The sequence below is a fragment of the Hippocampus comes genome, unplaced genomic scaffold, assembly GCF_001891065.2.
Source record: "Hippocampus comes isolate QL1 unplaced genomic scaffold, H_comes_QL1_v1.1 scaffold25, whole genome shotgun sequence".
Classification (NCBI taxonomy): Eukaryota; Metazoa; Chordata; class Actinopteri; order Syngnathiformes; family Syngnathidae; genus Hippocampus; species Hippocampus comes.
This window is the reverse complement of record NW_017804844.1, coordinates 1,095,843-1,111,479: the sequence shown is the minus strand read 5'-3', so window position 1 is coordinate 1,111,479 and position 15,637 is coordinate 1,095,843. Positions and strand designations below refer to the sequence as shown.

Genomic DNA, 15,637 nt, shown 5'->3' with positions numbered 1-15,637 from the left:
GGGGGGGGGACTCCAGGCCCAGGGGGGAGCGGAGGTCAGGAGGGAGAGATTAAGGGGATGCGGGGGCCTCTTGTTCATGCAAACCTGAAAGCTTGACTTGATCAAGTTTGTCAGAGGCTGAAACGCAAGCTTCTGCCATTGGAAATCCCGACCGCGGTGTGCTACAATGGCTGAGGCGGCCATGCACCCCCATTTGTGAAAAGTTATTTATATTGAGAGGTCTCAGCCAAGGAGGTGAGGTTTGTGTTTTTAAAACTACACAACAATTCTCCATGAAACTTTGTGTAGGATGGTACAAGGAATAATCCGAGAGATTGTTTTGCAGATTCAGGTCACACGGTTTGGAAATCTTACAACCTCAATTTCACTCGTCTGTAGTCCGACATATCCATCGCCACTAACATGGAAAGGTTTGGAGAGTTTTGCCCCATATGGTGACACTTATGGTGCTCCATTTGAAAAAAAAAAAAAAAATGAACGTGTCTAACAGTTTGTACTTGAAAGGTCGTGTTTAACTTGATGATTAATAGACGTGATACAGTGCTATCAAAACAGTACTCGACAATCTAAGAGAAGCGGTCCAATTCCGATCCAAATTTTCTCATGGATTTACAAGCAGAAATGAAAACTAACATTTATAAAACCCGCATCTGGTATATTTTCTTGGCCGAGATCTGCACTCTACCAAAGTGCCATTCAAGTTGTGTCTCTTTAGCCTTTTGTGCACGCGTCCAACTAAAATCCACAAGTAAATCCCCAGCCAGACTCGAACCTTGAACTAATTATATGTTCTCACCACATGATGAAGTGTGTCAAGGAAGCATTTAAAAACCAAAACTGGAAAACGTTTTTGTCATCGCACATTTTCTTATGATCAACACCAGATGCGGCGGGGCAAAAGCCGTTGGACGCAAACGTCCGTCGGTGTTTGAATTGAAGCACCAGGGCCACGCATTGCCACCATGACTTTTGCAAGGACCCGAGAGCACAACACAGAGTGAGGGAAGGAAGGCACCATACTAAATCCTCCTGGCAGGCTCGGGACGCTCCTGCTTTTGTTCCTACTGGCAGGGGGGGTGAGGCCACCAATGCCTGACAACAAATAGCAAAAAAAAAAAAAAAGTACAAGCATAATCAAATACTGTTTCCCCACATTATGGGTTTGCGGGACCCCCGCACCTCTCCGGTCTCAAAGGAATGGGATCTGGCATTGGTGGAGCGGTGTTGGGATGTTACTTGGCTAACCCCAACCCTAACCCCATTACATCATATCCTTTGGGACAGGCTCATTATCTTTCTTTGGGGGGCCGAGGGGGTGATGGTCCGGGGACTTCTCTGCGACCCCCGGTGACCACCGATTTCTCACTGCGGCGCTGTGGACGGAAGTCTGCCAGTCAAGCGAGTCCAAAGACCAAGGCTGGGCTGGAAGGCTCATGTTCCCCTCCGCCCTGAGTAGCAATGAAGCTAAGCTAATCTCGCGCCTCGGGCCCCAGCGAGGTGGCGCTGCCAAAGCCCGTCCCCCTGCTGCTGCAGGAAATTGCCTTCAGTCCAGAGGTGCGTGAAATGAGTGTGACTCACGAGAGAAAGCGAGGCACGCCCACTGTTTGTGTGTCTACAGGTAGGCCTTAAATTATCCTCGTGGATTCTGAAAGGTTTTTCCATGCATTTTTTATGTATTATTTATGCAACAAGCAGGGGGTTATTTGAACACAAATACCCAGTTTTGCTCTGGGGGGGTGGGGGGGGGGTTGTGTGTCAGCCTCAAAACGCCTCCTCCATTGTGCTGTTTGACCCCCGGGCCAGGCAGTACTCCCTGGAGGTCCCTTATCCCTACATCAGTCTTCTCTCATTAGCCCCGCAGACCCAGAACCAGGAGCAAAGCAACATGGAGGGGACCCTCGCTTCCTCCTCTGGACCCCACCAAAGGCACATAGCACAGAAACAGATGGGAGGGATCCTCCTCTGAGTGGTTCCAAAGCACAGATCAGTCGCTGCCCGTGACCCTCTGCGCGGATGTATACCTTCTATTCTTGAACAACAAAAGAGGAGATTTTTCATCGCTTCAAGAAGCAACACAAGGAGGGGATCGGGAGAAGGCAGAGATGGAGCAGAACACAGTGGAGAAACAGTTGATTATGAGTCCCATCAAGTGATCAATGATTTCATTAACAAGACGGATCACGCAGCTGTCATAGTGCTGACACGGGCTGAGGGATGATCCGCTCCCGAAGCTCTATTTTCCCCGGACTCGCTGATCTCCCGCCCTTGCCCTTCCAATATACCTCTCCAGGCCAAAAGAGACGGAGAGTGGAGTTTGGGGGGTGGGTGGGGGGGGGGTTAAATCGGAATAAAGCGTGGTTTTGACGGACGGCGGGGGCAGTCACGGAGGGAGATGGAGGAAACTGCGGGGAAGGGGGTTGAAGGAGGGATGGAAGAAAAGTGGAAATCCATTTTGAAACCCATTTTCAATTAGGGGTCCACAAGCTGTTATCACAGGTGTCCCAGAATGGCGGCCCGTAAGTGAAAATGTCTCCTATCCGTTTGTGAAATGAAACCTTATCTGGGCGGCACAAAGATGGCGGGGGACAGCGTATCTGTAAATTACTTTCCATCCGCGCTGTTAACGGGAACTTTATTTCTGTCGGATGACAATCCCCCCCGCACCATCCCCCCGCTATCCTCACCACCCCCTCGATTTACTGTTGATCATTTAAATGGCTGCCTAAAAAGACGGTGACCCCTCAACCCCTCCATCCCGCCGTCCTTCCACCCTCTTCACCTGTCAGATTTTCTTCCCTTTCTTCTTGAAAGCCTTCCTTTTGCGCCGATAATTCTCTGGCCCAACTCTTTGTTGTCCTGACTTGAACTGCTAAAAGCCCGGTCGTCAATTACACAACTTTTACAACATCTTTCGGAAGCCTCTTGTGCTCCCACCCCACAACCTTCCCAACTCAACTCCAATTCCACACCTTTGTCCTAAATAACCCATTTTGTAAAACCAAACCACCAATGGCAATGATATCCGCCCCCCAACAAAAGAATCAGAGGACTTTGTGGTCCACCTGCCCGCTGAATGATGAGAGTAAGGGATGGGGGTGGGATGTGGGGGACCTCCCCTGTACCCCCCCTCCCAATCATGGCATTGTCGCGGCGCCGTCGGCTCTTTTGAGTTGTCAGGCAAGAAAAAAGGGGATTGAGGAAGTGGGGTAGCCAACGTGGTGCATGAAGGCCACGCAGGATGAATCCGCGTTTGAGTAGCCAACCAAGTCACAACGCCGTGCCGATAACGACAACTCGGCGCCAGAATAAAACTTCCAACAGGGGGCAAGGGGCAGACTTAAAGCTATTCAACTATCATTGGGATCTCGAGCCCAAAGGGGTTTCTTGGGGATCAGGGGCTTCTTCCAATCAGGGGAACCCGCCAAAGAGGCTGCTCGGCAGCTGCTCACAATTACCTTTTTGTTTGGAAGGGGGGATGCAGGCAGTGGGGGTTAAAGTTTGGTGTAGTGTTACATCCGATAAGAGGTTATGAGTTCTGGCAGAGGGCAATTTGGAGTAATTATAACCGCCCAAAGAATGTTAGTGGTCTTACGATTCCGAGACGGCGAATCGGGACTGGTGGACTGGTAGATCTGGCAGGATATTTCCACCTCTGTGTACTCTCTTACACAGCAACGTGCTATCAGAAGTAAGTCTTGTGTTTTAAACTTTACACCAGTTTCAGCTATTCGGTCTCACACAGACATCGTCCCATCTCCAACACTACCTCAGAAGTTGGTCGTGGAGCACCTTTCTCGCAATATTCAGAAACTGGACCTCTCACACAGAACAGCAAAAAACCTGGGGAGTGTAAAGGAGACTTAAATATAGAACAGGTGCAAAAACATAAAGAACCGTGGTCTGACTAATCTTGCTCCCATCAGTGAATCTTGCAGTTACTCCCTGCAGTTTTACCAAAAGTCATTACATCAGCAAGGAAAATCCCCAATTATGGAGTCGAATTATATTCCTGCTTTTTCCACATCCACCCCCTTCAGCAGACTCCTTAATTAATAAAACTTCATCGGCCATCTGGCAATGGCTTTTCCCAGGATGCTCGCGGATGTTCAGTGTTACTTTACCCACTTCCTGTGATAACTCCCATACGGAGGGAGAAAGTCGCCTCCGCATATTTACCCTATACACTGGACACTTGGGATTATCCTGTTTGACAGAAGCCTCCTCTTGGGCCATCCACCACCTCACACCCAAAACCAGTCTAAAATCCTCCCGCTACTAATGAGCGCAGCTGCGGCTTAAGTGCGGGGAACGGTGATCCCAACTCCAGTATTGTTGCGTCTATAGACTTGACTGCTTATCTATCTATCTAGCTAGCTAGACAGCTAGAAAGCTAGCTAGCTAGCTAGATACCTCATTCTTGCATCTGAATGAAAAGCGAATGACTATAGGCGTAATGAGCTGTAAGCTACGCGGCATTCATAAGGGCATAAATTAAAGGCAGTGCTATGTAAACAAGTTTAGCAACAGCGTTACATACAGAGTGACTCACAGCAAAGCATGGGAAAAATGGAGTAAAGCAAACAGTCACATGTTTAAATACAGCTTTTGGGAGTTGCTCAGAAATGATATCATCGCGGTTAGAAAAACAAGCAACGGGTCATGGACATCTGCACTTAAATGTGATGAGTGATTAGCTTACTGTATGTAGCCACGACGGGGTTTTTCTCTGACACCAAAATAAAATTTTAAAAAGTCAGCAAGATGCTACTTCGCTTATAAAAATCCTGAAATGAAATCAGGGAGAAATTTGTAAAAGCTGATGTTTTTTTTTCATGAATGCTTTTGCAATACAGACCAAAGTCTTGGGGTCAGTTGCATAGTCAGGTGATGTTGACATGCCACGGAGTGTGTGTGTGTGTCGTACCGTTGGATGTGGTGCTGGAGGCCACCGCCTTCTCGCTGATGTCATTGCGTGCCGACGAGCCCTTGGTCGCCACGATGGTCTCCACCCTCTTCTTCTTCTCAGCTGCGGAGTTGGCCTGGGATTGGGTTTCCATGGTGAATGCTCATTCCTCAGCACCGCATGGAGACGGGATAACTGAGGGGGAGGCGAGGACAAGAAGATTTAAACACAATCTTTTAAGTTTCGAACTCGGGAAAACAGCACAAGAAGCAAGTGTAAGCTTTCGCAATTGTGCAGAGAACAAAAGTTATGAAAAATGCAGCGTGTTGTATTGACTGTCCACTTTAGAGTTGGCGGGCTACATCCTGGTTCTGTAGTATTCACGGCATTGTTACTCGAACACTGAAAAATAAAATGAAATGAGTGAATTCAAATCTGTGCCCCTGGAAGCTCAAGCCAGGCTCCTGGGGGCCACTCGGCTGGCCGCCACTTCTATACGATCTCGCTACCAAGCTAGGTTGGTGGCCAACAAACTACTGAAATGACTGATACGTTCATAACCTCCAGTCTTTTACTTTTCCGCTTGGCTGACACTTTAAAATTACTTAATCAGTTGGAGCATCTAGCTACGTTGTTAACAAACTAGGTAACTAGCTGAATCCAAGTCATACATGAGAATCCAAACATAAAATAGTATCAATCATAATGCTGCATATAGGGCCCCTCAGCTTTGTTCCTTTCTTGCTATCTAAAATCTAAAGTTATTTAGAAGTATGTCACCTTAAACTTCTGACTTCCTGCCAAGAAAAAAAAAACAAGCCACAATCACAACAAGACGAGATCTGGGATCTGACAAACAAAGTAAAAGCGAGTGCAGATAGTCATGCTCGTGTTCGGCAGTGAGGAGAAACCTTAAGGGTATATACCGGAGAACAAGTAAAAAAAAAGAAAAAGAAAGGAAAAAAAAAACAGTCCTGGAAAAACAAGGATTGTTTGAAGGTCCTGCTGGGAATATCATGGTGCCGGGCAATTTTTCTTTCAAAGAATAAAAGGTGGTTGAAGTTAATGCCGTCTGTGGGTTTAGAAGAGAGCGGTGCAGTGTGCCGTCTGGCAGTTCAGCACCTCAGAGGCCATGGACAAATACAACACCATCTAGGTCATGCAGGTCTATGATTATTAGCCAGACAACAGCACAACACCACAATGACACGCCAATAAATACAGGGCAAGATCAGCACTTCAGAAGCCATCGGTCGTGGAAATGTTTATCCTGACTTGCATTAATGCTGGCTAATTACAATTAAACATGTGCAGGCTAAGGCTACTTGCTAGTTCATGGATGAGGACATGGGCTGCCATTTTGTTTACTGGTAGAGATTTAAAATGAAAAAAAAATATATCCAGTGTTTTCTATTGATATTATCCATTGCCTAAATCATTGCATGAATGAAGAAAGTACAATTATAACATTATTAAAAGTAATATGAGCAAATTTATTTCAGAAGCCCTTTGCGTTAATCAGTACCCGAGAAGTAGCTATCATTAGCTATCGTTTGTAGCCCCTGACATAGCACATAACGTCCTGCCTCCCATTTTGTGTTCGCTACCTACCACACAATCGAAATGTAACTTCCCACCCAACTAACTAGCTAACTAGCTTATAATTAGCTTTGTCTGGAACTAGCTAGTTATCATGCCAGGTAACTGCTGCGACACCATGGAAACATTTAGCCTATCTAACATACAGACTGTCTAATTAGCCAACAGAGACATTTAATTGGCAGGCATTCTGTAAACATGCTAGCTTTATTACAAGCACACTAGGGGGTGGGGAGTGTTTTGTTTGGGGGGGAGGTGAGGGGACGGGGGCCTTACGGAGGAAGTAGCGAAGGCTAAACGTCAGACAAACACTGCGCACTTTGTTTGTTTTACTTTTTTTTCTTTCCATGCATGTCATCTATGCTGACCCGTAGCAGCAGGCAGCATCTGTAAGCAATTGCCAGATCGCCACAGAAAAAAACAAAAAAGAAAAGAAAAACACACATACAATTACTTCTCGGCCAATCAACACAGAATCAAACAAAGCTCGTCGTCTAATGGCTCCCACATGACCCGGACCCGCCGTCAGGCAGCTAAATAAATTTTGCCAGGATGCTTTGATTCAGTAAACAGCCCGCGGGCCACAAGTTTACCACCACGGAATTACAGTTATTTAAAAAAAAAAAAAAAAAAAAAGAAAAAAGAAAAAAAAGGATATGTATTGTTTTGTTATTCCTCCAAACTAGAAAAAAAACAGTAAGTAAATAAAAAATGTGCTGTGAAATAATTGATTATAAGTGGTTGGAAATTGCACAGATGCGGCTACCTTTTGCAAACACGCACGTCAGGATTTATCTGCGGGACCCATTTTGATCTGCACGTGAAAGTGAAACGGTTGCCCTTGTTTTCTTTTTTTGGGGGGGGAGAAAAGAACCTGTCATGTGATCAGACGTTACATCTTTTGGCTTGTTTAAGGCGAAGTTAACGATCATGTCGCTCGGGGTTGTAGCCGCGTACAACGTAGTTGAATGACGGAATAGTTTATCGAGATAAACAATGGATTTTTACAAAAAGTCAGCTATGGAGGGGCGGGGGCGGGGGGGGGTGTGAGGATATCTTATTTGGCTTTGAATTCTGGGCAGCACTTCTCAGGTTGTGCAAGTGTGCCTAATAAAGTGTCCGAGCTGCATTTCTACTCCGCCTGCAGTTTGATGATCCTCGTGTTGAATCTTCATCACACTTGCAAAGGAGCGTGACGCTTAAAAATAAAAAAATAAAAAATGGTGCATAGTATGGGCAACGCCCTCCAGGTGCGCTCTACTGCAAGGAGATGAAGTGGATAGCGGGGTCAAGTTTGCTGTGTGTAGGGGGGCGGGGCAGCGAGGGCCATTCCACTGGCGAACATTCCCAAGTCCGGCCCAGTGGACCGTGTCTGACCGGCTTTTTGTGTCCCCGCAGCTACTGAGTGGCAATTAAATGCCAGAACTTTTCACCCCTAATCCCGGCGACCTGCGCGGCACGCCCTTTCGACGCAAATGTGGTCTTCTCCATAAAGTTGGTTCCCTCATCTCATCTTTTTTTCTTTGGGGGGGAAGCACATCTTCATTTTGTGCTGTAATCCCTCCATGCAGAAAGCGAGGCCATTTAACAGGTTTAAAATGCTGCAATTCGCACCCAAAAAAAAAAAAAAGCATCCTTATTTTTTAAGCACATTAAGCAAATCAATTTAACATAAATTATACGCCCGGCGCACAAAAGACGGCGAGCTGAATGTCAAATTGAACACATCAAAGTGAAGAGCAAAAATAAACGCTTGCCTGGTTTGATTTTTTTGTTTGTTTTCAAAACAAACTTACCAAAAAAAAAAAGAAAACAACTAACAAAAAAGTGTGAATTTCCTGAACAAAAAAAAAAAACCAAAAAAAAAGTCATTTTTGGAGAAAAGTTAGTTTGAAACAATTTTGGAAGTACTTCAAAATGACACTAATTGTGCAAATCAATTTTTTTTCCTCCGAATTTATTTTCATTCTTTTTGGTGTGTTGCACACACAATCAGACACTTGGATGGGAGGGTGCACGGGGGGGCTTGAATTTGGCTCACACATGAGCTGCTGTATTTGTGTTCATTTCATTAGGATGACTGTTCAGTGTCGGGGGTCCCGGCATTCTCCTTGAAGGTTTTTTTTTTTGGGGGAGTGGGGGGCTGGCAGCGGCACGGCATTCATCATCATTACATCAGCGACCACCGAGATCTGCTATCTGCGCCTTATCACGAGTGCAGCCACGCCGCAAGTCGAAGGGGAGGCCCACGATGGAGACGATTGGGCCAGATTGCCAGATTGCCAGGGAAAGTGGGATAAAAAAAAGGGGGGGAGTAGAAAATGAATGGGGACTGGGAGCAGTGTGTGTGTGTGTGTGTGTGTGTGTGTGTGTGTGTGTGTGTGTGTGTGTCTGTGTAGAGGAGTGGGTGCCCCTGCATGCCTGCGCATGTTTTCCCATGTGGGTTTTTGCAAATTTCACAGCTATGCCAACAACATAAAGGTTCTACTGCACAGCTGGAACAACTAAAAACACTCCAGGGGCGGGGGGGTGGGGTTATAGGGGTGAGGAAGAGGGGTGGGGAGCGGCGGGGGTAGCGGTGCCTAAAGCCCGCAGCAAGATTAACCCAATCTCGCAATAAAACAGAACGGCGTGCATGTGTTTGCATTGGATAAGGTGTTAGCCAGACGCACGAGGGCCCCTCCAAACCTCTTGTTATGTATGGGGGGGGGGGGTATTAGGCATAATATTACAAGAAAAATGTTTATTCTCACAATGTTCACTCACTGTTTTTTCCACGCCCACACCCCAAAAAAGTGAAAAAATTGTGATCGCTCAGCAGCCAGTGCTAACATGGTGCCCAGATGGCACCCGGTCTGACATGGGGGGACCGGCCCCTCAAGGAAGTGCCATTTAGCAGGAATTGGACACACACACACACCCACACCCACACACACACAAAGTCAGTGGTTTTCCCCCTTTTGTGTGGTCAAACGGGACTGGAGCTCATTTACATGCTTCTGCCAGATTTACTTGAAAAGGAAACATCACAGTGAGCCTGATTTGTACGCAACCATTTTAAAATGGGGGCAAGCAAAATTGTGCCCCAGGAATTTTGGATTGTGTGTGTTTTTTTTTTTTTAAATGAAATCGTTTTGGAGGTACAAAGTTGCAATGTCCCAAAGAAAAACATTAGCAGCATAATGCACATTTTCAAGATGAAAGTGAGTGAATTTATAACCTAAATGAATGAAAGTACTTTTTTTTTTAATGCTGAAAAGTAATTTTGCATTTTTCAAGCAGAATCACATAGAATTACTCATTGTCTGCGCAGTTTAAAATGAAAGCACAACGTTTAAATACATAAATAAATAAATAAATAAATAAATAGAAGAACTCGGTACGAGCAATTTGTGGGCTTGTTTGATGTGTTTGTTAGCATGGCCTATCCAAAGCGCAGCGAGCATGAGCGGACGCCAACCACTCGGTGGTGATATTTTGCGTCAAGGACAAACAGTGGCTTCGAGCGGCGCTAATAGGATTATCCCCGCGAGCCGGCGACCTCTCCACTTGCAGCACAATGCAGCCTGGGGACCTGAGCGCATCTTGCATTCCTGCGGAACAAACCCGCACGATGTAATCGCAACGCTTACACGATGCCTCTTCTTTTTTTTTTTTTTGCCGTGCCGGCTACGCGGCAGATAAGGCCCGAATAAAGCCAGCGCCCCACAATGACAGCCTTGCTCGTGTCGTCGCAACTCCGCCACAAAGCGTATTAAAGTATTATTTATATATTTTGGACCGGTCGCCTTTGATGCGACACTTTCCTGATGGGCTGCAGAATCGCTTATTCAGCGCTGCAGTGGCGCCAAATGCAGATTACCGCTTGGGAAAAACGTGATGAAGGTCCTCGGGAAAGTTTTCGCTGGCAATTTGTAGCTTGCTTGCGTCCACTTGTAACCTTAAAAAGGGAACTTAAGTCAAAAATTGCGATAAAATGTTCTACTAACTCGACAATCATTTCTAAAATCATTCCTTCCCATTGAAATGAATGGAAATGCCATTAATCCGTTCCGGCAGCCCCAGAACACACTGCCAAAAGTGTTATTTTGTTTTTATTTATCAATCCTGAAGTTGCCTTTGAATACTCCTTAAGTTGCCGTTACATATGTATTGAGTTGCCAGAAGGTGCAACTTAAATTGCCTTAAATTAATCCTTAATGACGGTAAATCAGTGGTCCCAAAACTTTTTTATGTCACGGACCGGCGACCATTTTTTTTCCCCATCGCATTTAAATGGGCAGCTTTAAAGCACTGCTACTGACAACTATGTCAATTATGGAGTAATACAACCTTTTTATGAAGATAGATTTATTTTTCCATTCATTTCAAACTGTGTCATTCTACTGTACTGCTGTCAGTTACATTTTACGAGAAACTTGAGAAACTTCCTAAATTGCCTTCAGTTACTCGTTACTCACGTAGTTGCTTTCAATAACTCCGCCAAGTTACTCCTTCATTTGCCTTCAAGTAATGCTTTGACGCGCTCATTTACTCTGAAGTAAGCCTTGAAGTTACTCTCGTCACTTTTGCACTTGCGTGGAGGCGGCGGCGTGATTAATGGCGACGTCGAGCGAGCATCTCCGAGGCTGAGGGCCTCGACAACAAGTGCCAGGGGGGGTGGAGGGGGCGGGGGCTGCGATAATGCGCAATAATCACAGCGGCAGACAATCAGTCGAGGGCCTATTAGCTCGCCCCATCAGGAAGGCTAAGTGAGAAATGAGCTCTTCCCCAGCGCCTTTGCGATTAATCAAGCACCCCACACCCCACACCCCCACGCACAGCAAGAAGTCATAATGTTGACTTAAAGACTGGACCGGATGCCCCAGCGGCCAGCTTTATTGGCTCTTATTAATTCCCGCGCTGCCCCCGGCCGGCGCCATTTCAAGCGCATTAATGCCTTTCAAATTGGACCAGATGAAGTCGTGGAGTCCAAGTCTCGCTGTCGCGCTACAGCGTGATCAAGTCTCAGTGAAACGCGTGCAGACGGTCGAGAAGGCAAGCCGTCGGGATGTAAAGGAATGTGCCGGAGAAAGGGGGTTGGGGGGGCGGATGGCCAGTATGGGGCTTAATGTTGCACTTCCTGCACGGATGGGAAACTTTCCAGGGGGTAAACGGCGGGTTTCGCATTCCGAGCGTGCTGAGAGCGATGACTCGGCTCCCGCGGCAAGTTCACTTCATCTGGTCCGAGACGGCACCGACATTCCTGCCCGGCAAGAAGCGGCACACCGCGTGCTAGCTTGGCTTAACTTTGCCTCAAGTTAGACTTAATCCTGAAATAGAAACAGAATAAATCACTGCTTGCGTAATATTACCTTACACTTAAGTTGCCTCCGATTTTTTTTTTTTCCATAAGTTGCCTCAAGTAACTCCTTAAGTTGCCTTAAGTTACTCCCGAAGTTAGTTGCTGCTTTAAGTGTCTTTCCAATGATGTGTATGCAAGCGTGTATGTGTATTTGTACACGCGGGGTGCAAGCAAATCCTGTGAGAGCCGCAGCGCGTGTGCCCGCCCGTGTGCGTGTGACTCCTCCGGCGGCTCGGAAGCGATGGCAGCGGAGGTGCGTGCACATCAAAAGCCGAGCGCGGCTCTCATGATGGAGTCCCGCCGACTTTGGAGACGACGCCTTCCCTCGACTTTCATATGGGCCACGTTACGCGCCGGCGCCACGCTTCTCTCTCTCTCTCCGCGCCGCCTTGGGGAGCGGACGCACGCACACACACACAAACACACACACTGGGGGTCTCAGGGGATTTGATGCGCCCCACCTGAACACACACACTCATGCATGCACACTGATGGGAAAGCCATCAAAAAGTCTCAGCGGTGTACTAGGGAAGCCACGAGCCACACAATGGCGACGCAAAGAGAACAAGAAGAGAAAAAGTCCAAACATCCGCTACGCAATGAAAAGTGCGGGTGTCTCAACACCCACATCCCTCACTTCTGGTGAAAAGGTTCAACACCCACACTTTTTTCCCCCCAGCTGGATGAGCATGTTTCAGCACCCTTGCTTGTTGCAGTGAAAGGGTTGAACACCCACACTTTTCACTCAAGAGGGACGTTAGTGTTGCAACACCCACATTTTTTCCATTTCCTTTGGCTGCGCGCAGGTGCATATTTTGGCAGCATGTCGGACATCCTGAACCTCACGTCAGAGAAGAGGAGGAAGAAGTTGTCTTAATGAAGATGTGTAGCTTAATTCGACGTTCAGCGCGGGATAATAAGCACGGCCAACCTAACACCCCGACAACAACGGCCTCATCGCTCACCCACGCAATCAGCCGTCGCTCGCAGACATAACGCCGCGGCTTTGCGAGCCCTGCAGGTCCTCGTATGGAAATGGCCCCAACAATGGCAGCGCTAATGGCTTATTAGCCCGCGTTAGCTGGTTTGCATTGATTCTCCCCCCCCCACCCCCACCCCCCAACATCACCACTACCCCCTCAAACGCCAGAGGGATGACAGAGCTGTTGCAACGTCGCATGCGGGTCTCTAATCACACGGCAGCTTGTTTCAATAAAGGCGATATTAACATAAACCTCAGCAAACACGCAGAACGCTGACTCGGTGCGTGCAGCGAGGGCGGGGAAAGCCAGAAGGGAAGCGGCAGTAGATTAGCCTGTAATGCACGCCATATGCAGCGGGTCAGGGCGGACTTCTATGGGCCTTCTTTCATTCCCTTTGGGGATGACAAAACGCTCCGCCAAGTGTGAATAAGGCAACATGGAAGGCTCCAAAAAAAAAGTTTGGTTCCGCATTAAGGTCATTTAGGGGCTGGCATGTGCGCGCCGAAGCGACAGGTGGCGACGATAACCGCAAATCACGAGGCCGTTGCAGCCAATCACAAGGCATGGCAAAACTCGTCACTTCCTGGTTTGGCTCACAATGCTACACGTTAGCATCGGGATGAAAAACACTACATTTGGAAAATATACCGGTTTTAAATCTGAAATTTGTTCTAATCCGCAATTTGCCAAATTTAAGATATGCACCCTCTTCGATAACCAGGTGGCGCACCCCCTTTCAGTGTACTCTCTTTCACAAGTGTGAAACAAATAAAACTCGAATGAAATGCTCAAGCACGTGAGAATCTTTCCCACCTGGTCCTACCAAGGATTCTGGGGGTCCTTTTGGTGACGCCAAAAAAAAAAAAAAAAGGGGGTGCACAGGTAGAGTCGTATCCAGTAATGGGAGGAGACAGAGACTTAGAGGTGCCACACACACAAAGGCTTTATAAATAATTCTAAAAGCTAACAGGATGCCTTGTCAAGGTGTGCCGTGCCTTCACACACACACACACACACACACACACACACACACACACACACGCAAGAAAAAAAAACACAAGAAAGGTCAATTTTTGTTAACACACACACACACACACACACACACACACACACACACACGCAAGAAAAAAAAACACAAGAAAGGTCAATTTTTGTTAACACACACACACACACACACACACACACACACACACACACATTGACACTGGCTGGCTGCAAGTCATCCACTTATCATGCAGGGCAGCCGAACACACCGGAGAGCTGTCTTGTAAATCTCTTTGTGAAAGCAGCTTTGGGGGGGTGCTAGTGAGGGGCTTACACACTGCTGAGCCCTGAGGTGCAGCTACACACTCCACTCAACTCACTAATACACCCCCACCCCTCCGGCACACCTTCCCTTAGTGGTCCTTCTCCCACACGCTCATTTTGCATCATACATTTCCCGCTTTTAATTTATCGGTGAGGGGAAAAAATGGGTCAATTTGACCCGCGACATACAGACCACGCACCTCCCGCCCACCCCCACCCTAACCTGGCTCCTCGGGGTCTCAGTCAGGACTCCCAGAGGCCGCTCTGACTAATGTCCTGCCCGAGTCCAGACAATGACTGGGCGTACATGCGGGAGAAAAGTTGAGGAATCAGGTGTGTGCCGGGGGTGCGTGGGGATCGGAGGGAGTCAGCCACCTTTGACAAATGAAAGCCTTGGTCGCCTCGGAAGCTTTTTTTTTTTTTACAACATCCCCATAAAGTGAGAGTGGGAATATAATGAATTCTTTGGCTTATGTCATGAATAAGACATCCTTCCAACAAAGCTGCATCCTGAAAAAAGGTGGCACCCTCTTACTGCGCACCCCCTCATACACCTGCACTGATGTCAGCATACTGACCAAAGTAATAAATGTGTAAACTAGTATTTGCTGTACTTTAAAACTATGCAGCCCTTTCAGCATCCCAATGTGGCGCACCCCCTTTCTCGTCCACACCTCCTCCAAAACATTGCAGGCAACTAAAATGATGATGCGTGGAAGTCAGTCATTCCCGACCTCTTCTAACCGCACACCCTCTTCGACATCTCTGCAAAGTTAGAGCACCCCTCGAACATTTATGCCCTTAATTGGACCTAAAGTCAACTAAACAAAACTTTGACACAATCGGCGCACCTCCTTCAACATGTCATCATGAGTTATTGTAATGACCACAGCGACTACAATGTCAACAAAATGTGTGTCAAGCGTGTAAGATTCATTCGTTCTCCATTTTTTTTTTTAGGCCACGCACCCCATCAACACCCTCAACAAAGATGGCGCCCCCCGCCCACCCACCAATTGATGGAACATTAGGTTAACAAAATAAAGAATTGACAAAAGTATTACAGGGTCTTTCCCAAACTTTTTAATCCACGCAACCTCTCGAACATCCTGACATAGACGGGGCACCCCCTATCCCTTGTGCACACTCTCATCATACACATGAACTGAGGAAACATCAAGTTTCTGCACCGCCTGCTCTGTGTGGACTGAACATCGAGTCAACAACACATTTTCCCTCTTCAACATCGCACCAAAAACGGCGCACCACCCCAAGTGCGCAGCCTCACACACATGGACTGAAGGATGACTCAATAAATATAAACTGTTGAAGAATGAAAGTTTTTCCTAAACTTTTTAAGCCACGCACCCACTTCGACATCGCAACAAAGAAGGTGCACCCCCTGCCCCCCTTGATTTTACATTGACTGGAGACCATCTTTTGGTTCCGGTGTCCGCATGAATGTTTTCCGTTTCTTCGTACATTTTTGCCTGTCAGCAT

The 15,637-nt window shown here is 47.1% G+C and overlaps 1 protein-coding gene across 4 annotated transcripts in view; it reads right to left on the bottom strand.

Moving 5' to 3' along the window:
* The window catches only part of gli3 (GLI family zinc finger 3), an 83,810-nt gene that overhangs the window by 52,867 nt on the left and 15,306 nt on the right, over window positions 1-15,637 (bottom strand). For 3 of the 4 annotated variants that reach the window (XM_019875000.1, XM_019874990.1, XM_019875008.1), the window contains one exon: window positions 4,925-5,098. In XM_019875000.1, coding sequence (XP_019730559.1) covers window positions 4,925-5,057 — 133 coding nt within the window. In that variant the 5' untranslated portion in view covers window positions 5,058-5,098. The remainder of the gene's footprint in view (window positions 1-4,924; window positions 5,099-15,637) is intronic. The other variant, XM_019875016.1, reaches the window with a different exon arrangement.